At 42.1% G+C, this 23,585-nt stretch overlaps 1 protein-coding gene across 7 annotated transcripts; it reads right to left on the bottom strand.

Annotated features, from left to right (window-relative positions):
• Positions 1-1,028: 1,028 nt before the first annotated feature.
• Positions 1,029-21,649, bottom strand: stim1b (stromal interaction molecule 1b). Of its 7 annotated transcripts, none has more exons than XM_084028268.1 (14): positions 21,494-21,649; positions 20,324-20,470; positions 16,110-16,240; positions 15,920-16,034; positions 14,601-14,712; positions 13,941-14,056; positions 13,681-13,858; positions 8,882-9,059; positions 8,633-8,800; positions 7,418-7,518; positions 7,101-7,336; positions 6,652-6,738; positions 4,675-4,738; positions 1,029-3,677 (listed from the first exon to the last, which is right to left on the bottom strand). In XM_084028268.1, the coding sequence occupies exons 2-14, from the start codon at positions 20,466-20,468 to the stop codon at positions 3,260-3,262; spliced, it is 2,049 nt and encodes a 682-aa protein (XP_083884394.1). In that variant the 5' UTR covers positions 20,469-20,470; positions 21,494-21,649; the 3' UTR covers positions 1,029-3,259. The 7 variants fall into 7 exon arrangements, with proteins under 7 accessions (XP_083884394.1, XP_083884396.1, XP_083884398.1 ...); XM_084028270.1 differs by having other exon boundaries at positions 13,681-13,855; XM_084028272.1 differs by lacking the exon at positions 6,652-6,738.
• Between the last annotated feature and the right edge of the window lie 1,936 nt (positions 21,650-23,585).

The following is a 23,585-nucleotide window of genomic DNA, read 5'->3' as shown; positions in this document are numbered from 1 at the left end:
GGACTTGTAAGTCTGAACTTGGGACTTGTTAGTCTGAATTAGGGACTTGTTAGTCTGAACTTGGGACTTGTTGAGCTTGACTTGGGACTTGTTAGTCTGAATTAGGGACTTGTTAGTCTAAACTTGGGACTTGTTGAGCTTGACTTGGGACTTGTTAGTCTGAACTTGGGACTTGTTGAGCTTGACTTGGGATTTGTTAGTCTGAATTAGGGACTTGTTAGTCTGAACTTGGGACTTGTTGAGCTTCACTTGGGACTCATTGTCTTAAATTGGGAATTGTGACTTGCCAAACAATTGATCTTGTTGATGTAAAACTGAGTTGTTTTATTTGGAGGTTTTATCTGGAGACGCGTCACTGTGACCTTTTATTTTGAAGGGACACACAACCTCTTGCATATTTTTATTTTATTTACATGTCAGCCATGTGATAGACTGGTCACCTGTCCAGTTGTACCCTGCCTTCGCCCAATGACGGCTGGGATTGGCTCCAGCCCCCCCTGAGACCCTGAGTACAGGATAAGTGGTAGACCATGGATGGATGAGTTTTAAGGGACCCAAAGGAAGCCCTGAAACTGCTGCTCAGTCTGCTGTTGTCTGCCAGTGGCTCTCTGCTGCCACCTGGTGGTTAACTGTTGGCCTAGTTCTGTCCTGAGCAGCTGCCAGGTCAGTGAAGGCACCGCCTCCAGTCCTCCAGTCCAGGTCTGACATGTGAGGTTATTACTAAAGTACTAAAGAGACAAATATGCTTGTGCAGTTGTCTAATTTGGTTTTAAAGGAAATAAATAAAAGTATTTCTGAACTGAAAGTAAGAAAGTAAATAACTGGATATTAATTCCAGAACACAACTTAGTGATTAAAAAATGAGGGATGAAGTAAATATAACATTAAAGGGTAAGGCACTAAAGAGCACAATTTACTTCAAGTTATTAGTATTAATTACATAATTTCCAACGTATGATTTATTAATTCAGGTGTTTCATGTTTTGTTGCCTTGACGACCGTCGCTGCTCAAAAACAAAACCCACAACTGGCTTCAGTAGTCGTTTATTTTAGATTCATAAATAAAAACCTATGTCCATCCTGATTTAGGGTTAGAACTGTGACACGTACAAGTGACATCCAGCTTCGGAGGAAACACGCTAATGAGCTGTGTGTGTGAGTGTGTGTGTGTGTGTGTGTGTGGCAGTTTTATTTCTCCAACTTAAATGTTACGTTTCCTCTACATGTGAAGATCAAACGGTGAAACTATGTGAAGCGAACCGACCTCGACGATGATGATGATGACGATGATGGCAATGATGATGATGATGATGATGGTGATGTGACGACGAGGGACGGCAGAGTGGCGTCTTCATCACGTGGACACAGTTTGATATTTTGGTGAGTTCATTCTAAATATTTAAGTACAAATACGGGTTTAGTTTTGACACCAACAAGAGAAACCAAACGTCAGCTGTCGACTAAAACTTTGTCTAAATAGAAATCCGTCTGAACATTATTTATAAATCCTATTGTTTTGCCAATAAATCTTTTTTTTTTCAAGCAACAATCCACAAAACCAAAAATGTGCAATAAAAACAGATAAAAGAAAAAAAAATAGAGAACATGATGAAAGTATGTGATAAAAGTCAAGAATCTGACGAGACATTTGGATTTTCACAGTAAAACTGCCACCATTCAACAAAATAAAAGCCTTTCAACTGCTGAAAGTCGATAAAATCCTTAACTCCACTCTGACACATAAAAGGCATTTACAGAAAACCATGTGAGTTCCCATCATGTGATGTGCATAAGAGAAGTAATGTTCGCAGCCTGATTGTGTCCAAAACCCTCTGTATGAATTGGTCCTCAATGTCCCACGATGCACTGCACACCGGTCACATGTGTAACGGAGCGTAAACTGATCATGTTTCCAAACGTAGCTTCTAGTTTGTTCTCGGCCTGAGGTCGACGTCATGTGACCTCCTGTCCATCCTTCAAAGTGGTCCCAATTGATTTCTGTCTGACAGGAAACTTGGACTTGACGTGTGAACAATGAGCACCCGAAGCACCGTGAGCTTTGGTCTCAGTTTGGAGGCTTGCTGCTGCATTCAGGTGTTCGGGATGAAACGATTCCCATGTTTGTAACGTTTGAGCGTTTATGTTGTCCTCTGGCCCCAGACGCTGTCGCTTAACGGTCCTTTACATGTAAATGTGAGTCACTTTAACTTCAGTTATCTGACTCAAAAATATCTAAAAAGTCTCAGAAAAGTCCCCGTTGTAACAATAACTCCCATGTGACATGAACGCAGCATCAGCCCTTCCAGGACCTTCAGGGCCTTTAAGGACCTTCAGGACCTTTCAGGACCTTCCAGAACCTTCAGGACCTTTCAGGGTCTGTATGAGACCAAAGAGCAGATAGGAAGTAGCTTTGGAAGGTTGTAAACAAAAACTGCAGAAACTATCATGCTAACAGCAACCTGCACACTAACAGCAGCCGGCATGCTAACAGCAGCTAGCATGCTAATAGCAGGATGGCGGATGAATGGCGCTACAACCGGTCACGTGATCTCGGCTCGGTGCCCACACCAAACACTCAGCATCAGAGACATTTCTGATTCTGGTGTCGGCATCGAACTTAGTGGTTTTCTGATGGTTTGCATTGAATTTTCTGTCCTGAAGAAGACGAGTCGACAGGAAACAGGGAACGGTGAGACTCGGCGGTCGTATCTAAAGATGTTTCTCCCTCCGGTGTTTTTCTCTGAAGCTAGAAGATCTTTTTCTTCTTTTTTGGTTTCGTTGGACTCGTTCGTCTCCACGTCCTCTTAGCAGAGCAGTTTCTTGTCTTTTGAGGGGCCCTACGCAAGATTCTGTTTGGGCCCCTATTTTGTCAAACTACGATGTGGGGTGGGGGGGATGGGGATCATCCAGATCATCCAAACCTTTTAGATGATCTGTGGAGACACATCAATCTGTTAAACAGCCTATATTTGAGAAAACCTCTCAAATTCAGATTAAACATCTGAATTGACCCGAACAATTTAAACCTGCAGAAGATACTAATAAAAGGTAGAAACAATGAGGAACCTTTGTGTCAATAAATGCAACAGATGCATCATTTTCATACCAACATATCAACAGTCATCCCATCATACCAAAAAAAAAAAACTTGCAGGCTGCGGGAGCCCCCCAAGTCCGCTTATAGCAAGAAACGGCTCTGCTTCTTATTTTCAAGGAGGAAAAATGGACTGAAAAGCGTTGACGGCAGCGGGTGGAAGGATCAGTGGCGTCCCTGCTTCTTCTTAAAGATCTTATTGAAAGCGTTTCTCCGCCGGCTGCTGGACGACTCGCCTTCGTCTCCTCCGTCCTCCTCCACGGGGCTCCGCCTGGTCGGGAGCTGGAGCCCCGCCCCCCGACCGCTGCCCGGTGAGGCGGAGGTGGATGAGGAGGAGGCCGGGCCTTCGTTGGTGTCGGACGTGACGCAGAGGGAGCGCGTGGATCCGGAGGACGCGAGGAGGGCGGGGCTGCCCCTCAGCTCCCCAAGGCTGGAGCTCTTCTCCAGGCCACCGCCGGAGCCCTGACCCTGCAGGGGGTGGAGCCTCGACGAAAGGAGGAAGGGCTTGGAGCCGTACAGGCTCGGTGATTCGCTGTGAGAGAGAGGGAGGGCGGAGTCAGAGTCTGAGCGGTTCATGATGTCCCTGAAGGAGAGAGAGAGAGAGAGACAGGTTAACGACAGCACGGCGTTGCTAATGTGCTAATGTTAGCATAACTGCAATATGAAGATACCAAACAATGAAAAGTAGTAGTTTTAATTAAAACTCATATTAAGGAAGAATAGAATAAAGTTAGGAGGGAAAACAGCGAGCAAGAAGAAAGGAGAGGAAGCTGTGATGTCGTGAACATTAGTTTGTTTGTTTTATCTCTTTAAAATAGTTTTAAAACCAAATACGAGATTTATGTCCAGACCGATAACTCCTTTTTTTATCTTACAAAATAAGATTGTGAATCAGGATTGTTATTATAGTTATTGGACTGTTAGTTAGTAGGTTAGCTGGTTAGTTAGTTTGTTAATACGTCAGTTAGTTAGTAACTACTTATCTACCCAGCTAGTTAGTTAGTAGGTTAACTAGTTAGCTACTAATAAAGTAAAAAAATAAAGCAATGATGACTCGTACAAACAATAACGTAATATTTCTAGAGTTTGGTTCAAATGTGTGTACGAATGTTTTAGTAATGAGGATTTTCTGTTTCCTGTCTCGTTAGTACGTCAGTATCTATGGGCGTCGGCCGTGCAGAAGAAGATACCCGAAGCTGCCGGAGCGACAGCGCTGCTTCTGGGCCACCGCAGTGGTGGCGCCCCCTGCAGGCGGGAGGCTGGAAGCCGCCTCCATAGAATGGAAGAAAGAAGACCGGAAGAGCAGGGCAGAAAAATGAGCAGCGCCTTCGGTGTAGGAAGAAGAGGACGAGGAGGAGTTTGTGGGGGGAGGACAGAATGAGAGGACGGGGGGATGAAGAGGAGAGGAGGGGTGAGACAGGGAGGGGTGAGACAGGGAGGAGGAGAGAGACGGGGAGGGCACGGGGAGGCACTCCAGCTGGCCAATGGAGCGGCTGCGATTCTGCCGGCCGCTGGGAGGGCGGGACGAAGAGAACGAGCCACACCCTTCTGGTGGAGGTAAGCCCCGCCCTTCAACCAACCTCTGAGAGCTGAACGCCAGAGCGGGGTCTCCCATCCTCTGTCGCAGGGGCATCAGACTCTGAGCTGCGGGAGAGGAGGGAGGAGGGGTTTTATTTTGAAAACCAGAACCACAGGAAGTCAAGAAGATAATAAATATATATATAAAAATTTGCGTTATAAGTGCAAAAGAAAATAAGAGAGAAGGTGCAAAAGTGAAATTTTATCTGCTGCAACGAAACAAGCTTCAGACAATGTGTGTATCAACATCAGCCCGTTGTTTAGTTTTCTTTCTCCGTGTCGATGCAGACGGAGTTGACTTTTATATATAAAAGTCTAAATTCACTGTTGATGAATTATTGTTTGTTGGCCAACGCCGATTAGATAAAAATCTTAAATGTGTTAAGTCATCAAAATGACTAATCATCTACTTTATGTCAGATAGTAAGAATGATTTACATGAAATCACCTTTTTAAAACATATCCAAACAGACTGAATCAAAGAGTTTGTGCAAATTAATGTGAAAAAAATAAGACAACCATGATACAAAATAAATAAATAAAAATAAATGACAACAGCTGCAAAATATTATGAAAGAAACACAGAAATAAAATACAATTTTACAATCAAGAAGGTGATAAAAGCTTCAAACACAAGAATAGATCTGGTTTGGAATCGACCTGTGCCAAAGCTGAAATAAAAATATATTTATGTATTAAATAAAACATGACTTTGTGCTTTAAACTGCTGCAGACCTGTAAGTGGATGTTAGTGGAAGGAGCCAAAGCAGGTCGTTAAAATAGTGTTTGTTGGCTTTCAGGTCTTCAGAGGTGAAAAAAGGGAAGGAGGAAGAAGAAGAGGAGGAGAAGAAATCCTTCTGGAAAACCACTTTGTTTGATCTGAGCAGACGGAGGGAGGAAGAGGAGGGTGAACAGGTGAGGAACACGTGAGGGTCAGGCGAGGAGACGTTCACACGGAAACCTGCTGTCGGCCGTTTTCACAGACGTTTGATTAACTTTAGTTTCCAGACGAGGCTCGGGGGAAACCTCAGGGCTGGAACACGTTTCATTTTACATTTTCTCTGCTGGTTCAGTAACGTTTGTTCCTGAAAGTGAACCTGAGGAAACGTTATCTTTGAGAACCTCACGTTAGCTCGATGGCTAACCTGAGCCAGTTGTTGCCTGCCAGCAAACATCTGTAGCTAAAAAGTTCACAGATTGTTGTTCTGCAATTTTTCATTGAATTTCATAATTCATATTGGGAAAACGTACAAATTTTAATCTCAAATCTCTCTCCTCCTGATGTCAGATATTGTGATATTTTTACATACGTTGTCTGCATTTTGACTTTATCACAAGTGCTCACATGAACGCCACCTTCTGGTTGATTTATACCTCTGTTGCAAAGTGTAAAGCTCTTTTTAATCCCTGGGAGGTGAAGTCAGGGTTTCCACAGTCATTAACCAACAGATTGTTTTCCATTTATTATTTTTAAATAAGAAACATGTAAATGATTTAAAAACTGTCAAAGCTAAGTTTTCCATTTCCACGGTTGAGAAATAGAAAAAACATACAAACGCAAAGACACTGTGAAACACAAATTAATTGAATATATTTTACAATAAAATTGCATACAAATATTTTTAACATTTTTTTCACTTTTTAATTTTTTTAAATATTATTTTAATAATTTTCAGATTTTTTTTTTTTTTTTTTTACATTTTACTAAAATGTATAGATATTTCTCCCACACTTAAAGGGTATTTTTTAATTTTTTGCACATTTTAGTAATCATTTTCAGATATTTTTGAGTTTCTCCGAATTTTAAGTAGTGGAAAGAAAATAATGAGTTCTTCGGTCTGAAAACATTTCTGTTGTATTTAACTGTGGGAATCCTGATTTGATTCAGTTTGGAGGTGCTCGTCAACCGTACAGTGGTATGAACCAATCAGAATGGGGAGAGGGAGAGGGAGGGTGGGCTGAAGGAGGGAGGGGCCAACCAGAGTGTTTCCATGGTGACTGGGTGTCTGCGATGCCACTCAGGGGCCAGAGGTCGCTCACTCGTCGGTCCATCTGCCACGCTGCGTCTGGAGGGAGCCAATCGAGAGAGAGAGATGCCAAGAACAGAGGAACCAATCAGAGGAGGGGATGGAGACAGTGGGCGGACCACAGGTGAGTCGAGAGAAGACGAGGTCAGGTTAAAGACGTGCGGGACACATTCACGGTGTTTATGTTTAATACTGTGAATCGTCGGTACACCGTGTAGTTGTGACATCACAACCGGCTCGTTTAAAGGCACAGTATCTGTAACCGTGTGTTTCTCCGTTGAGCGTTTTGATATTTTCACAGTATTTTTATAGCAAAGAAATATAAAAAAAAATTACATGAATATCTCACTTTTTACTATTTGGGACCTTAAATAACAAACTTGTCATTAACTCTGACTTACACTGCAGCGTCCCAGGAGACAGGATGTCCTCGTCCATGTCGTCGAGGTCATCGGAGAGGAGGAGGTGCTGAGGGGTTGGAGGTCGCAGGCCCAGGAAGGACGGGTCCAGGTTGAGGGCGGTGGCCAGGGCTCCCAGACCCGGGTTGTTGACCAGACAGAAACCTGTCATACACTCGATCTGCTGCCAGCGGTGGAGCTTCTCCCTCAGCGCCGCCGTCACGTCGGCCAGAGCCTGTCTGAGGAGGAGGAGCGGCGGCGAAGTCAAGTCTTGGTTTTACAACCGTTAAAACATTCAAGCGGTGGTTTTGGTCACTCACTTGGCGGAGAGGATCTTGTGGTCGACGTCGTCAAGAGAAGAACTGTGAGCCACATGAAACGTCCCAAACAGAGAACTCCTCTTCTTCTTTATCTTCTCGGCCTGAAACGTTGTCATCATCATCATCATCATCATCATCATCATCAACACCATCATCATCATCATCATCATCATCACCACCATCATCATCAACACCATCATCCTCACTGCCATCATCATCATCACCACCAACATCATCATTATCATCAACACCATCATCACCATCATCATCTCACCGTCATCATCATCATCATCACCACCACCATCATCATCATCATCAACACCATCATCACCATCATCTCACCATCATCATCAACACCAACATCATCACCATCATCTCACCATCATCATCAACACCAACAACATCATCACCATCATCATCACCACCATCATCACCATCATCATCACCACCACCATCATCATCAACACCATCATCAACACCACCATCATCACCATCATCATCTCACCATCATCATCAACACCAACATCATCACCATCACCATCAGAATCATCACCATCATCATCATCTCACCATCATCATCATCATCTCACCATCGCCATCATCATCATCACCATCATCATCATCTCACCATCGCCATCATCATCATCATCACCATCACCATCATCATCATCATCAACACCATCATCATCACCACCATCATCACCACCATCATCATCACCATCATCATCATTATCATCATCATCACCACCATCATCACCACCATCATCATCACCACCATCATCATCACCATCATTATCACCATCATCATCATCAACACCATCATCCATCATCATCATCAACACCATCACCATCATCATCAACACCATCATCATCATAACCATCATCAACACCATCATCACCATCATCACTATCATCATCATCATCATCACCACCATCATCATCATCTCACCATCATCACCATGATCATCATCATCATCATCATCACCACCACCATCATCATCATCTCACCATCATCACCATGATCATCATCATCATCACCACCATCATCATCATCTCACCATCATCACCATGATCATCATCATCATCACCACCATCATCATCATCACATCATCATCACCATCATCATCACATCATCATCATCTCACATCATCATCACCCTCATCACCATCATTATCATCATTATCATCAGTGTATTGTTGTTGTTGTTGTTCTCACCCCCTCTCTGGCCTGCAGCAGCTGTCTCTCGGCGCTCTGCTTCTTGATGTTGTAGTACTGAACTTCGACCTCGTGCGTCAGCTGCAGCCACTTCTGCAGAGAGTCCGGCGGCGCCCAGCGAGCCCGGGACTCCAGCTCCCTCTCTGCCTTCCTGAGGGCCATGCGTACCTACGATGACACACACAGACGCTTGGATCGTTGATGTACGACCCCGCCATGCTGAAACCTGGCTGGTGGACTGTGGCGTACCTGGTCCAGTTCCTCCTCTGCGTATTTCTGCCGACTCCTCTCGTTCTCAGTTCCCTCCCGAAGCTCTTGCAGCCGCTGAGCTTCCTGTTTGGCTGAGTTGATCTCGGTCCTCAGCTCTTCCTCCACCTTCACTTTCTCCACCTGAACATAATGCTGCTCCTCCTGAGCCTTCTGCAGCCTGACGGGAACAACAAGCGGTTTTGATTGGCTGTTCAACCACCAATGAAACTTCAACTTTCTGTATGTTAGTGTTAGTCTCACCATTCATTTATAGCAGAGAGAAGAAACACAATAAAGTATGACTTTTATCGTCAAAGTACCCAACCTGGGAATTGAACCCTTGACCCATCTGCTGTGAGTTCTTGAGTTGACAGTGCTAACCACTACACCACCATGCAATCCAATATACAGAAAGACGTATAATCCAATGACCACAACGTTTTCCGACATACTATTCCTTTCTTCTTGACATTTTTTGACATAATTTGATATTGTAATGAAATAGTCGTAGTATAGTTTATCGAAAAAGTCACGAAAAAAGTCGTAGTATACTTTGTCGAAAAAGTCACAAAAAAAGTCAGTGTAGTTCGTCGAAAAAATTAATGAAAAAAAGTCATAGTATAGTTATGTCGAAAAATTCATGAAATAGTCGTAGTATAGTTTGTCGAAACAAAGTCACAAAAAAGGTCAGTATAGTTCGTCGAAAAAATGAATGAAAAAAAGTCATAGTATAGTTATGTCGAAAAATTCATGAAATAGTCGTAGTATAGTTTGTCGAACAAAGTCACAAAAAAAGTCATAGTATAGTTTGTTGAAAAAGTCACGAAAAAATTCAGGAAAAAAGTGATAGTATAGTTTGTTGAAAAAAGTCATAGTATAGTTTCTCGAAAAAAGTCACGAAATAAATCATGAAAAAAGTGATAGTATAGTTTGTTGAAAAAAGTCACGAAAAGTTGTAGTATAGTTTGTTGAAAAGGTCACGAAAAAAGTCATGAAAAAAGTCATAGAATAGTTTGTCGAACAAAGTAAGGAAATAAGTCACGAAAAGTTGTAGTATAGTTTGTCGAAAAAAGTCATAGTAGAGTTTGTCGAAAAAAGTCACGAAAGAACTCATGAAAATAGTCATAATAAAGTCATAGTTTAGTATGTTGATATACTACTGTTAGTTGTACTACTGTTAGTGTCACTACCATGACTACTGATACTTCTACTACTGTTATAACTACTACTTCAACTACTTTGACATAATTTGATATTGTAATGAAATAGTCGTAGTATAGTTTGTCGAAAAAATCACAAAAAAAGTCATAGTATAGTTTGTCGGAAAAAGTCGCGAAAAAAGTTATAGTACAGTTTGTCGAAAAAAGTCAGTATAGTTTGTCGAAAAAAGTCATAGTATAGTTTGTCGAAAAAAATCATAGTATAGTTTGTCGAAAAAGTCACGAAAAAAGTTGTAGTATAGTTTGTCGAAAAAGTCACGAAAAAAGTCATAGTATAGTTTGTCGAAAAAAGTCATAGTATAGTTTGTCGAAAAAAGTCACGAAAGAAGTCACGAAAAAAGTCGTAGTATAGTGCGTTGCAAAAATGAATGAAAAAAAGTCATAGTATAGTTATGTCGAAAAATTCATGAAATAGTCGTAGTATAGTTTGTCGAAAAAAGTCGTAGTATAGTTTGTTGAAAAAGTCACAAAAAAAGTCTTAGTATAGTTTGTTGAAAAAGTCACAAAAAAAGTCAGTATAGTTCGTCGAAAAATTGAATGAAAAAAAGTCATATTATAGTTATGTCGAAAAAAGTCATGAAATAGTCGTAGTATACTTTGTCGAAAAAGTCACAAAAAAAGTCAGTATAGTTCGTCGAAAAAATGAATGAAAAAAAGTCATAGTATAGTTACAGTATGTCGAAAAATTCATGAAATAGTCGTAGTATAGTTTGTCGAAAAAAGTCGTAGTATAGTTTGTCGAACAAAGTCACAAAAAAAGTCATAGTATAGTTTGTTGAAAAAGTCCAGAAAAAAGTCCAGAAAAAAGTCATAGTATAGTTTGTCGAAAAAAGTCCCGAAATAAGTCATGAAAAAAGTGATAGTATAGTTTGTTGAAAAAAGTCACGAAATAAGTCACGAAAAGTCGTAGTATAGTTTGTCGAAAAAGTCACGAAAAAAGTCATGAAAAAAGTCATAGTATAGTTTGTCGAACAAAGTAACGAAATAAGTCACGAAAAGTTGTAGTATAGTTTGTCGAAAAAAGTCAGTTTGTCGGAAAAAGTCACGAAAAAAGTTATAGTATAGTTTGTCGAAAAAAGTCAGTATAGTTTGTCGAAAAAAGTCATAGTATAGTTTGTCGAAAAAAGTCATAGTAGAGTTTGTCGGAAAAAGTCACGAAAAAAGTTATAGTATAGTTTGTCGAAAAAAGTCAGTATAGTTTGTCGAAAAAAGTCATAGTATAGTTTGTCGAAAAAAATCATAGTATAGTTTGTCGAAAAAGTCACGAAAAAAGTTGTAGTATAGTTTGTCGAAAAAGTCACGAAAAAAGTCATAGTATAGTTTGTCGAAAAAAGTCACGAAAAAAGTCGTAGTATAGTTTGTCGAAAAAGTCACGAAAAAAGTCAAAGTATAGTTTGTCGAAAAAAGTCACGAAATAAGTCATGAAAAAAGTGATGTATAGTTTGTTGAAAAAAGTCACGAAATAAGTCCCGAAAAGTCGTAGTATAGTTTGTCGAAAAAGTCACGAAAAAAGTCATGAAAAAAGTCATAGTATAGTTTGTCGAACAAAGTAAAGAAATAAGTCACGAAAAGTTGTAGTATAGTTTGTCGAAAAAAGTCCAGAAATAAGTCATGAAAAAAGTGATAGTATAGTTTGTTGAAAAAAGTCACGAAATAAGTCACGAAAAGTCATAGTATAGTTTGTCGAAAAAGTCACGAAAAAAGTCATGAAAAAAGTCATAGTATAGTTTGTCGAACAAAGTAACGAAATAAGTCACGAAAAGTTGTAGTATAGTTTGTCGAAAAAAGTCATAGTAGAGTTTGTCGAAAAAAGTCACGAAAGAAGTCATGAAAATAGTCATAATAAAGTCATAGTTTAGTATGTCGATATACTGCTGTTAGTTGTACTACTGTTAGTGTCACTACCATGACTACTGATACTTCTACTACTGTTATAACTACTACTTCAACAACACTGCTGTCTGTTATCTACCGTTACAACAGAAAACAATGATTTTTTCTTATAAAATGTACCTTTCATCTCAATTCCTATTGTTTTTAATAACTGCTGGTGCCAGCAGGAGGCGCTGTGCCTCAGTCTGTGAAGAACTGTGCTATCTGAGTGTGTTTTTATACTCTGTGTTTGTGTAACAGTATACTGCATGTGACCTGTCCTCAATACAGCCCCACCTGTTTGTTTCTAATTGACTGACACTGATCCAGTCCAACTGCTCTGAACACAGTACAGCAGTACTCACAGTACAGCTCTACTATAGCACTACAAGTAGTATTACTGCTGAGTGACGTATGGGAGGAAATATTCAATATGCATCATTTTAATAAGTAGTACTAGTGGAACCAAGCTGCTGCAAAAACAGCGATTTTAGTAGTAGAAGTCACAGTGGAGGTAGTACTACAGCAGGAGTACTACATGTGTGGTAGCAGGAGTACTATATGTGTAGTAGCAGGAGTACTAGGTATGTAGTAGCAGGAGTACTTGGTGTGTAGTAGCAGTATTGTGGAAGTAGAAAAGAGCAGAAGAAGAAAAAACAGAAGAGCTGTGAAACACGTTACAACACGACACACAGTCTTTGTGTATGTTAGTGTGTACATGCAGGTGTGTGTGTGTGTGTGTGTGTGTGTGTGTGTGTGTGTGTGTGTGTGTGTGTGTCTGTGTGAGCATTCACACTGAGCTGCTGGCCATTCTTTGACCATATAAGGACACTAGCTAGAAAGCATCTGCAAGACACACACACACACACACACGTTATTTCCTGGTCGCTGCAGCAGCTTACTGTAGAAGTACTAACTGTAGAAGTACTAACTGTGGTGGTACTTCTACTGTTAGTAATTCTACTGTAGAAGTACCAACAGTAGAAGTACTAACTGTAGAAGTACTAAAAGTTGTAGTACTAACTGTAGAAGTACTATCAGTAGTAGTACTAACTGTAGAAGAACTACCTGTAGAAGTACTAATTGTAGAAGTACTACCTGTAGTAGTACTACCTGTAGAAGGACTACCTGTAGAAGGACTACCTGTAGTAGGACTACCTGTAGAAGTACTACCTGTAGAAGTACTACCTGTAGAAGGACTACCTGTAGTAGGACTACCTGTAGAAGTACGACCAGTAAAAGGACTACCTGTATACTACCTGTAGAAGGACTACCTGTCGAAGTACTACCTGTAGAAGGAGTACCTGTAGAAGTACTACCTGTAGAAGTACTACCTGTCGAAGGAGTACCTGTCGAAGGACTACCTGTAGAAGGAGTACCTGTAGAAGTACTACCTGTAGAAGGACTACCTGTAGTAGGACTACCTGTAGAAGTACGACCAGTAAAAGGACTACCTGTATACTACCTGTAGAAGGACTACCTGTCGAAGTACTACCTGTAGAAGGAGTACCTGTAGAAGTACTACCTGTAGAAGTACTACCTGTCGAAGGAGTACCTGTAGAAGTACTACCTGTAGAAGTACTACCTGTAGAAGGACTACCTGTCGAAGGACTACCTGTAGAAGGAGTACCTGTAGAAGTACTACCTGCAGTAGTATATATGTTAGTGTGAGGGAATCTGAACCCGGTCCTGGTCTCCTGGACTCACTTCTCCTGCAGGTCTAGCAGACTCTGCTCGGCCCGCTGCAGACCCTCCAGGTCCTTCATCAGCTGACCCAGGTCGTCTCTGGACTTCCTGTTCTGCACGTAGGCGAACCAGCAGCCGCCCAGCGCCATCAGGATGGACACGCCCAGAACCAGATCCTTCCAGTGGTTGTGTCGCCCTGCTGACACACACACACACACTCAACACACACACACACACTACCGATATGAACATGTGTGTGTGTGTGTGTGTCTCCTTCTCACCTGGCGGCGGTCCGAACAGCACGATGTCCAGCGCTTTGAGCTGCAGCTTCTTAGCATGACTTCTGTCCAGAACCTTCAGCACCGTCACAGTCAGGGTGGAGTTCTTCACCGCCAGTCTGCATGGGGGTCAGAGAAACAGGGTCTTGATGGAGGGTCAGAGAGATGGGGTCTGGATGGGGGGTCAGAGAGACGGGGTCTGGATGGAGGGTCAGAGAGACAAATAACGGGGTCTGAATGGGGGGTCAGACCTCCACAGGCACCGCCATGGCCACAGAAATCTAAGACGGCGGTGCGTTCAAGGACGCACACACAAGAGAGAGAGTGGACATATCAAACCGACTCTGGCGTGGCCCCTTTAAGCTCCTCCTTCTCAGAGTCGTAACTCGGTCAAATCTCAAAAACAATATCATCACATCTGATGTGCGTCACAAATAAAAGCTCATGAATCCACTCAGAAGACACAGGAAAGAGACGGTTCAGAACTTGCCTGAGAAATATCACATCGTTTTAAGGTTTTCCTCAGTCGGACAGGTAAAACCAGTGAGTCGTTGGCACCTCAGTGGGCAGAGTGACAACGGGAGCTGCTAATAGATCATTCGGCATCATACGGTGCCAATTTGCTCGGGGGGGCAAAGCATGATGGGACTTGTAGTGCTGTACCTGGGTAAGGACTTTCCATCCAGCTGGTGTTTCCTGAAGGTGTCTGTGTACTGAGGAAGCTCCACGTTGGTCAGCAGCCAGTCCTCCACCTGCTGCACCGTCCAGTTATACACTGATGGACACACATGGACATTATTTATTCAACGTCCTTTAATAAGCTCGTAAGTGAACACAGCTGCTCCACTCGGGTTTCCTCCGCAACTAAAAATACACCTCTTCACGTGTCGTTTGGATTCGACGTCATAATTGTGACAAAGTGAGCTGGAAAATGGAGCTGAAACCAGAAACAGGAATTTATTTTTACACTTGAACACACTCCCTCGTCTCTCTCTCTCACTTTCCATCTTTCCCTTCATTATTTCACCCGTCTTTTTCTTTCTTTCCTATTTCTCCTACCTCTCTTCCACCTTTCCTTTCTACTTTCCCTCCCTTTATCCATCTTTTCTTCTTCCCTTTTTCTTTCTCCTTCCTTCCCGTGATTCCTCTCTTCCTTCCTTCCTTCCTCCCTTCCTTCCTTCCATCTTTCCTTCCCCTGTTTCTCCTCTTCATCCATCTTTCTTTCTTTTCTGCCTTCATTATTTCTTTCATTACTTCTCACTTCCGTCTTTTCTCTTCCCTCGTTTATTTATCTCTCATTCCATTGTGTTTCCTTCCATTCCTCCTTGTGTCCTACTTCTTTCTTTCTATCTTTCTTTCTTCTTCTCTATGAACCACTCGTTTTCTTTCCTTCCCTCTTTTTAAAACGACGTGACCATTAAAGTTGTGAGTTTGTTTCGGGCAATGTTGAACGTCTCGTTTTTGTTTACAGAGTAAATAAACCTCCGAGTGGAAGATGAAGTACTTTGTGTTTACAGAGAGGAAACGGATTCCTGCGGATGTTTGTGTGAAAAAGTGGAGGAAGTCAAAACTTTTTGTGCTAATCTGATCGATGGAAACGAGACGAAAGTCTTTGTGTTTACTTGAATCTACTCTAATCAACTTTAATCTACTTTAATCAACTTTAATCTACTTTAATCAACTGTAATCTACTTTAATCAACTTTAACCAACTGCGATCTCGGCATATCAAGGGTCTACTTTCTGCAATCTCAGGCGTATTGAGGGTCTACTTTCTGCATTCTCGGCATATCGAGGGTCTACTTTCTGCGTTCTCGGCATATCGAGGGTCTACTTTCTGCGTTCTCGGCATATCCAGGGTCTACTTTCTGCGTTCTCGGCATAGCAAGGGTCTAGTTTCTGCGTCCTCGGCATATCGAGGGTCTACTTTCTGCGATCGCGGCGGGATCTCGTGTAAAACGTCTCCCGTCGCGGAGGCCTCACCGTCGGAGCTCTTCCAGGTCGTCCACATGTCCTCCACACTGATGTGGAGGTCAGCGCGGTGGAAGCTGCTGTGTTTGGCTTTGGGGTCGTGATACTTCAGGTCCTCGCGGAGAAACTAAGGGCAGACAAGGCGGATTGAGACACTGAGGAGGGATATGCTAAAGGCTGGACGATAAAAGACTTGTCTCACCTCGTCCGTCTCCGTCGTGTCCACCGAGCCATCGGCGTCGTCGTCCATCAGCTTGTGGATGCTGCAGATCGCCTCGAAGCTCAGCAGGGCAACCTCATCCCGACAGAGCTGCTGGTCTATCGTACACAGATCTAGACCGCGGGAGGACATTCACGTTAAAACTGCGATCATATTAAACACGTGGAGCGCCGTCGCTTCCTCTTCTGCAACACGATGGTCTGAGGAACAAAATAAAAGTTTTTGCAAGAACATTTTTTGTAGAGAGATTATTATGGTGTCCTGTTTGTATCCGCCAAAATAACTGAGATTCACGATATTATCTCTTAAAACTTCACGTTGTGATGATGTTTTTAAACGGAGCAGGACAAACAAACAAATTCAACATTATTATTGAATAGAAAACATGATAATGAATTCATTTTGTTTGCTCAGTTTAAATGATTGTTTGGTCGATAATAATGACTCATAATAATAATTATTATTTCCTGTCCAACCCAGATCAGAACTCCACAGAGACCCGGAGCAAACAGAGTGTTTTATTCTGCCGTCCAGCAGGTTCGAGTCGCTTTCAGTTACTGGAGCTAAAAACAGCAACGGGACGAGGAAACATCCATCTTTTCTAGCTGCCATCTTTGTTTGGGTCAAAGAACGGAGACAAATCACAGCTCTGCTGCGGCGGCGGGAGGAAAAGTTCACAACATAAAAAATAGAAGAACTGAGGTCACATCGGTGGGATCTCCAACACTAGAGGGCGCTATCTGAAAAACAACGGTGGAATCTGACGTGAAATCAGTTAAAACACTTTTAAAATCAAGGAATCACAGGTCGCCTGACACTGAACACACCGACTCCCGTTAGCCGCTGTTAGCTGCTAGCATCATCCATCCCTCAAGACAACACTTTCGACCCTGGGGCTGCCGTCGCCATGACAACTGAGCAGATTTGAAACAGATCCGAGTGAGAACTTCATTCATGACTACATTTGGTCATTTCAGCCTGCAGAACGGCCGAGAGTCTGCATGATCGCCCAGTGAGAGAGAGAAAGTGTGTGTGTGTGTGTGTGTGTGTGTGTGTGTGTAGGTGACAGTAAAGTCTCTACCCGCCCTTCGGTCGAGCGGATCATTCATACCGGAGTGTAAATATCAGCTGATAAGAGTGACATCATGGTAAACCTGCAGCAGTGAGTGTGTGTGTGTGTGTGTGTGTGTGTGTGTGTGTGTGTGTGTGTGTGTGTGTGTGTGTGTGTGTGTGCGTGTGTAAACATAAGGACAGATTAGAGATCAGGCAGGTTAACATGCTTCAGAAGAGCTGACTGGTTGGTTCTGTTTCAGCCTGGAGTGTGAAACCTGCTTTAATCCGTTTAGAAAGTAAATAAACTCATAAATGCAGAACTTGCCTGAGAATAACACGTTTTTAAGTTTTCTTCCGCATCAAAGTAATTCAGTGATAGTTGTTCGTACATCAATTAGTGCGTAGTAGACAGGAGCTGCTAATTGCTAATTCTGCATTTTTTTTTTCATAGCGCCACTTTGACAAAAAATTTTAAAAATCATTGGAGCTCCTTAAAATTGCAGAACTATTATCACGTTTTTAGGTTCTCTTCGGCATCAAAGCCACCCTGTAACAGTAGACCGCATATCGGTGGGTCCGCTGCTAACAGGAGATGCTGCGAGGAACCTGGGTGTAATCCTCGATGACCAACTATCCTGCACCCCCAACATCACTGCTGTGGCCCGATCCTGCAGATTTGCCCTCTACAATATCCGCAGGATTCGGACCCTCCTCACAAAGGATGCAACGCAACTCCTGGTCCAAGCACTGGTCATCTCCCGCCTTGACTACTGCAACTCTCTCCTGGCCGGACTCCCGGCCTCTGCGATTAAACCATTGCAGCGTATCCAGAACGCTGCAGCACGTCTTATCTTCAATCTACCCAAATTCTCCCATGTGACCCCCCTCCTCCGTGACCTCCACTGGCTCCCTGTTGCAGCACGCATCCAATTCAAGACGATGACACTGGCCTTCAGGGCCATCAATGGAACGGCACCCATCTACCTTCAAACACTGGTCAAACCTCATGCCCCAAAGCGAGCACTTCGCTCCTCTACTTCAGCTGGCCGGCTGGTACCACCATCGCTGAAATCAAACAAATGTCGCTCAGCAAAGTCCAGACTCTTCTCTGTTCTGGCGCCTCAGTGGTGGAACGAACTCCCGACTAATGTCAGGACAGCTGAGTCATTTGCCATCTTCCATAGAAGGCTCAAGACTCACCTGTTCAGACTTCACCTCGACTAGCATGACCCACTAACAACCCCCCCCCCCCAAACAAAACAAAACAAAAAAACCTTCTATGTTCTTACCTATAGCACTCTGATCACAGCACTGTTGTTCTTAAGGTATGTTTGCTGAACAGCTACTACGACTAGACGAGGACCTAACACTTTTTTTTCGCTCTTACTTTATCGGCAATATGTTGTGGTTTCTTTCTTTTGACAAATGTACTTGCCCTAAATGTAAATGTAGATGCTAACAGCTAATTCTGCGTACTTTTCACGGTGCCACCTCGGCTGATAGCGGCTATAAACCCAGAGGCGCGGCTTGCAGCGCGACCCGGCGCCGGTCTAAAGGGACAACCTGCGTCCTGTAAACACAGACATCAAATCTCCAACTATTTTAAATTGTGGCTGGCGGGGGTGGGGGCTCCGATGTCTCCAGTCCGTCTGTGTGTGTGTGTGTGTGTGTGTGTGTGTGTGTGTGTGTGTGTGTGTGTTGCGTTCACACCAACAAAGCCATGTTCATCCTGCGACATATGATACAGAACCACAAATTAATGTCCATAGATCCATAGCATGGCTTCACCCAGCCGCAGTTAACGCCTTGATCCCAGTATAAAGGCAGTTTAAGTCCTCCCATCCCCCCATCCACGGCGGTGGCTGCAGCACCACAGAAGAAGAACAAGAGAGGTACGGAGAGCGACAGGTGAGGAGTTTAGTCGGAGGATTAAGTTCAGCAGCTGTGAGGATAAAAATACTGACATAATGGAATTAAAACAGGACGAAGGTCAAAGTCAAAGTCACACACTGAACATCAGTCTGGACCAGAGACTCTATAGAAACACACACACACATATATATAGACGTAAATAGGCGTAATTACAAGTAAATATACATATAAAGACATAAATAGAATACAATAGTTTCACTCTGAGAAGTGACGTCTTCGTCTTGTGTCAACGGAGCAGAGAAGTCTTTTTCTGTCTCACCCAGGAAACTGTGGTGAGCTATCTCTGCTGCACACACACTCACACACACTCACACACACACACACAGACACACACACACACACACTCACACACACTCACACACACACACACTCACACACACTCACACACACACACACACACACACACACACACTCAAACACACACTCACACACACTCACACACACACACACACTCACACGCACACACTCACACACACACACACACACACACGACTGCAGATAACGTTTTAATTGAACACTTTTACACAAAAGAACAGATCCAACTGGTTTTCAGAAGACAGGATGTAGAAGACGTATTCAAACCTTCTACAGTTAAAGTACTAATACACAGTAATAATACTCCACTACTAGTAAAAGTTCTAATATACACTGAGAGTACTCCACTACTAGTAAAATTACTAATACACAGTGAGAATACTCCACTACTAGTAAAAGTACTAATACACATAGATAATAATCCACATCTAGTAAAAGTACTAATATACACTGAGAATACTCCACTACTAGTAAAAGTACTAATACACAGTGCGAATACTCCACTACTAGTAAATGTACTAATACACAGTGAGAATTCTCCACTACTAGTAAAAGTACTAATACACAGTGAGAATACTCCACTACTAGTAAAAGTACTAATATTCACTGAGAATACTCCACTATTGGTAAAAGTATTAATATATACTGAAAAAACTCCACTACCAGTAAAAGTACTGTTTTTGGTTCATGTACATCGATGTTAGCATCATTAAAGTTAAGTTTAGCCGTTAGCGGCTGCTGTTTTCAGCGTAACCATAACAACCGTTACCTGGCTCCTGAACCTGAAACCTGCCTCGGGTTCTGGGTCTCCTGAGTGATGGAGGTTAATCCTCTGGGGATCATCAATACCAACGATGGGAAACGACACACACACAGCAGGGAGAGTGGTTTCCTACCTGAGGCTGCGTTGCCGTTGGTAACCGGATGATGACGATGATGATGATGGGGGTCCGGGTGGGCGTGGTCACTCCGGTCCAGTGACCCGTGAGCGCCGACACACACGGCCAGCACACACACCAGCCACGCACACACACCCTCCATGTCTGCAGACAGAAAGGGGCGGGGCTTCAATCACCGGTTCACAATTTCAGTTTACAAAATAAACGCTCATATTACTTCAAATTTCTTCTATTACCACTATTTTGTGTATTTTTGTGGTTGTTTTGTGTACTTTAGTAGTTGTTTTGTGTAATTGTGTATTTTCGTGTACTTGTGTATTATATCTGTACTTTCTACTCCTCACATTTTCTAAACATTCGTTACTTTAGTAAACTAAAGTATCACTATTTAGTTCCTTCATAGTGATGCTTTTACTTTCTACATTTCAGTACTTTTACACTTTTACTTGAGTAAAGAAGTACGATCAGTTCTTCTACTAGTATTAACGTCTGGACTCTGCATTTCCAACAAGGTTGTTAAGAGTCCCGTCATACTGAGGTTCTGGTCCAGGACCCCGGGTCTGGACCAGTAGACCCTTCCAGTGATCCATCTGTGGTAGGGGTCCTGGTCCATGGACCTGATACCTGACTTCTCTTTGGTTGTAAAGATGCTGCTTTGTAAAAATGATTTGCTCCGTAGAAAATCATTTTCTTAATCATTTGATTTCTGGCAGTAAATTAATTTAAATAACAGCTGAAAAGCTTCTTCTTTTTTTTAATTAAAAAAAAGTTGTGGTGTCGATAGTTTTGCCCTCGAACCGGATTCTGTTTTATTGTACAATACAAATAATAATAATAATAATCATAATAATAATAATAATACATTCTGATGCAGAACCGACATGTGTGACGCGTTCATGGTCTCCTGTTGACGCGGAAAAACCGGAACAAGACAATAAACTAGTACGTGTGTTTTAAAGTGTAAATGAGACTGGATCGATAAACGCCACGCGCACGTCACCAACACTCGCGCGCTTCTCCTCCGCTTCAATCTTTCTGAAGAATCTCCGGAGGTCAGAGGTCAACCAGCTGTTCACGTTCACACCCAATAAACAGGTTTCTCTGCTGAAAACTGCGACGCGCGGTTTTTTTTTTTATTATTTGTTTCTTAAAGTCGTCATCACTCACCTCTGCGGCCGCCGCTCCTCTAATCCATCGATCTGGTCGGCTCCGATGATCGATCCGGACACGAACTGATCCGAGCAAAGTCTCGGGCGAGATGATAGAACGGGGTTTTGCTCGTCGGCTCTCCGGCCGAGACTCAAACTCACCAAAATGCTGCTGAGGAAGAAAACGCACACGAGGAGTTCCGCCTGCGATGCGTTCAGGGACACGCGACACGACCCGGATTCAGAAGCGAAACAATTCATCTTTATATTTTATTATTAATATTAGCCTTATATTGATATTAATCCGTCAGATTAATAGATTTTGCAGATTAAAGTGAATCTGTACAATTGCTGTGTTTCTGTTTCAGTACATTAAATACATTTTAGACAAAACACCGATTAACTGATAAAGAAAATAATACTTGAATATATTGATATATTTTCTCTTTAACTGTACTATTTTATTTATATGTAGATACATATAAATAAAACATTTCTCCTTTATAGTACTTTATATATATATATATATATATATATATATATATATATATATATATATATATATATACAGTATATAAAAGTACTGTAAAAGAGAGAATGTAAAATATATCACTAAATACGACCCCGATGAAAACTAAACCTGATACAAAAAATTAAAATAAAGCATGTGAATGATTAATTATATTTTCTCTAATTATATCACTCTGCAAAAACCCTTATTTTGAAAACCGTCATAACATTATTTGCACAACGGCAAATATATATTGCATAATATGCATCTTCATTTACAAAAAAAAAAACTAAAAAACTATTGCCACATCTTCTCGTAGATTTTAGTTTAATGCTGAATTTAAAAATACAGACTTAAATAATGTGTTTTCTATTAGCTACTTTAAGGCTATAATAAACAATAGTTTCAGCTCTAATTTGAATAAATAAATCGATGGAATTCCAGAATAATAAATACACGAGAAGATATAAATACATTTAACACGATACGGAAGAATGTGTTTAGTTCCTTCTCTGAATGCACCATTGACTTTCCTGGTTGTCTGATTTCCGACGGCGCTGTAAGGCAGCATCCGTCTGATGCAGCAGTGTGATGGCGCCACCCAGCGGCCAGAGAGAGGCGGTGCAAGCAGGCAGAACACTCCCTGAACACTGAGATACAAAACAACACTGTCCCAGTCCATGAAGACCAGAGTCTGGAGGTGCTGGGTCAACGGGTCTACCGGGTCCAGACATTTACATTTATTTACATTTAGGACATTTAACAGACACTTTTGTCCAAAGCAACTTACAATAAGTACATTTGAGGAAAGAAAGAAACTACAACATATCATCTGTTTGATTTCAGCGATGGTGGTACCAGCCGGCCAGCTGAAATAATCACAAAGGGACACCAAATGATCACAAAGAGAAATTATCAGAAAGGGACACAAAATGATCACAATGAGACACAAAATTATAATAACCGGAGACAAAATGATCATGACAGGACACTAAAAGATCACAATGAGACCAACAATGACAACATGGGACACAGAATTACCATGAAGGGACACAAAATGATCACAAAGGAAGGAGAGACACCCACGAAGAGGCAAAAAAAAATCAAATGGACACTAAATTATCACAAAGGTGCTCAATATGACCATAAAAAGGACACAAATCAACCACAAAGGGACACAAACAGAGAGAGACTAAAGACAAAGAGACAAAAAATAGACAGTCAGAAACACAACGGGATGCAAAATGATCACAAAGGCATAAAATGATCACAACAACATAAAAAAGACACAGAAGCAAAATGACCACAACGATATGCGAGACATCCATGAGACACAAACTTGAGCTCAGAGAAAACAGACAGAAGCAAAACGTCCTCAACGGGATGCAAAATGATTTAAAACATGATCACAACGGGATGCAAAATGATCACAAATGGGCACAAAGTGATCAAAAAATGAACACAAAGGGACACCAAATGATCACTGACATCCAACATGACCACAAGAAGAGTGTCGTGGGCCGCGTCCCGGTCTGAACCCCTTCAGTCGAGTTCACTAAAAGTGGAACTGGTCCTTTAACACTTTAGTGTCTACAGACCC

This window comes from Eutrigla gurnardus (genome assembly GCF_963514095.1).
Source record: "Eutrigla gurnardus genome assembly, chromosome: 15".
Classification (NCBI taxonomy): domain Eukaryota; kingdom Metazoa; phylum Chordata; class Actinopteri; order Perciformes; family Triglidae; genus Eutrigla; species Eutrigla gurnardus.
Note: the sequence above shows the minus strand (reverse complement) of the source record. Positions and strands in the feature narration are given on the sequence as shown.

What these genes read in the sequence shown, in the direction of transcription:
- stim1b (XM_084028267.1), bottom strand. Translation starts at nt 20,468, where the DNA reads ATGGAGGGTGTGTGTGCGTGGCTGGTGTGTGTGCTGGCCGTGTGTGTC. An exon ending in CAACGGCAACGCAGCCTCAG is followed by an intron (nt 16,241 to 20,323) that starts GTAGGAAACCAC and finishes CCCGCGGTCTAG; the next exon opens with ATCTGTGTACGATAGACCAG. An exon ending in GCTGTTCGGACCGCCGCCAG is followed by an intron (nt 13,859 to 13,940) that starts GTGAGAAGGAGA and finishes TGTGTGTGTCAG; the next exon opens with CAGGGCGACACAACCACTGG.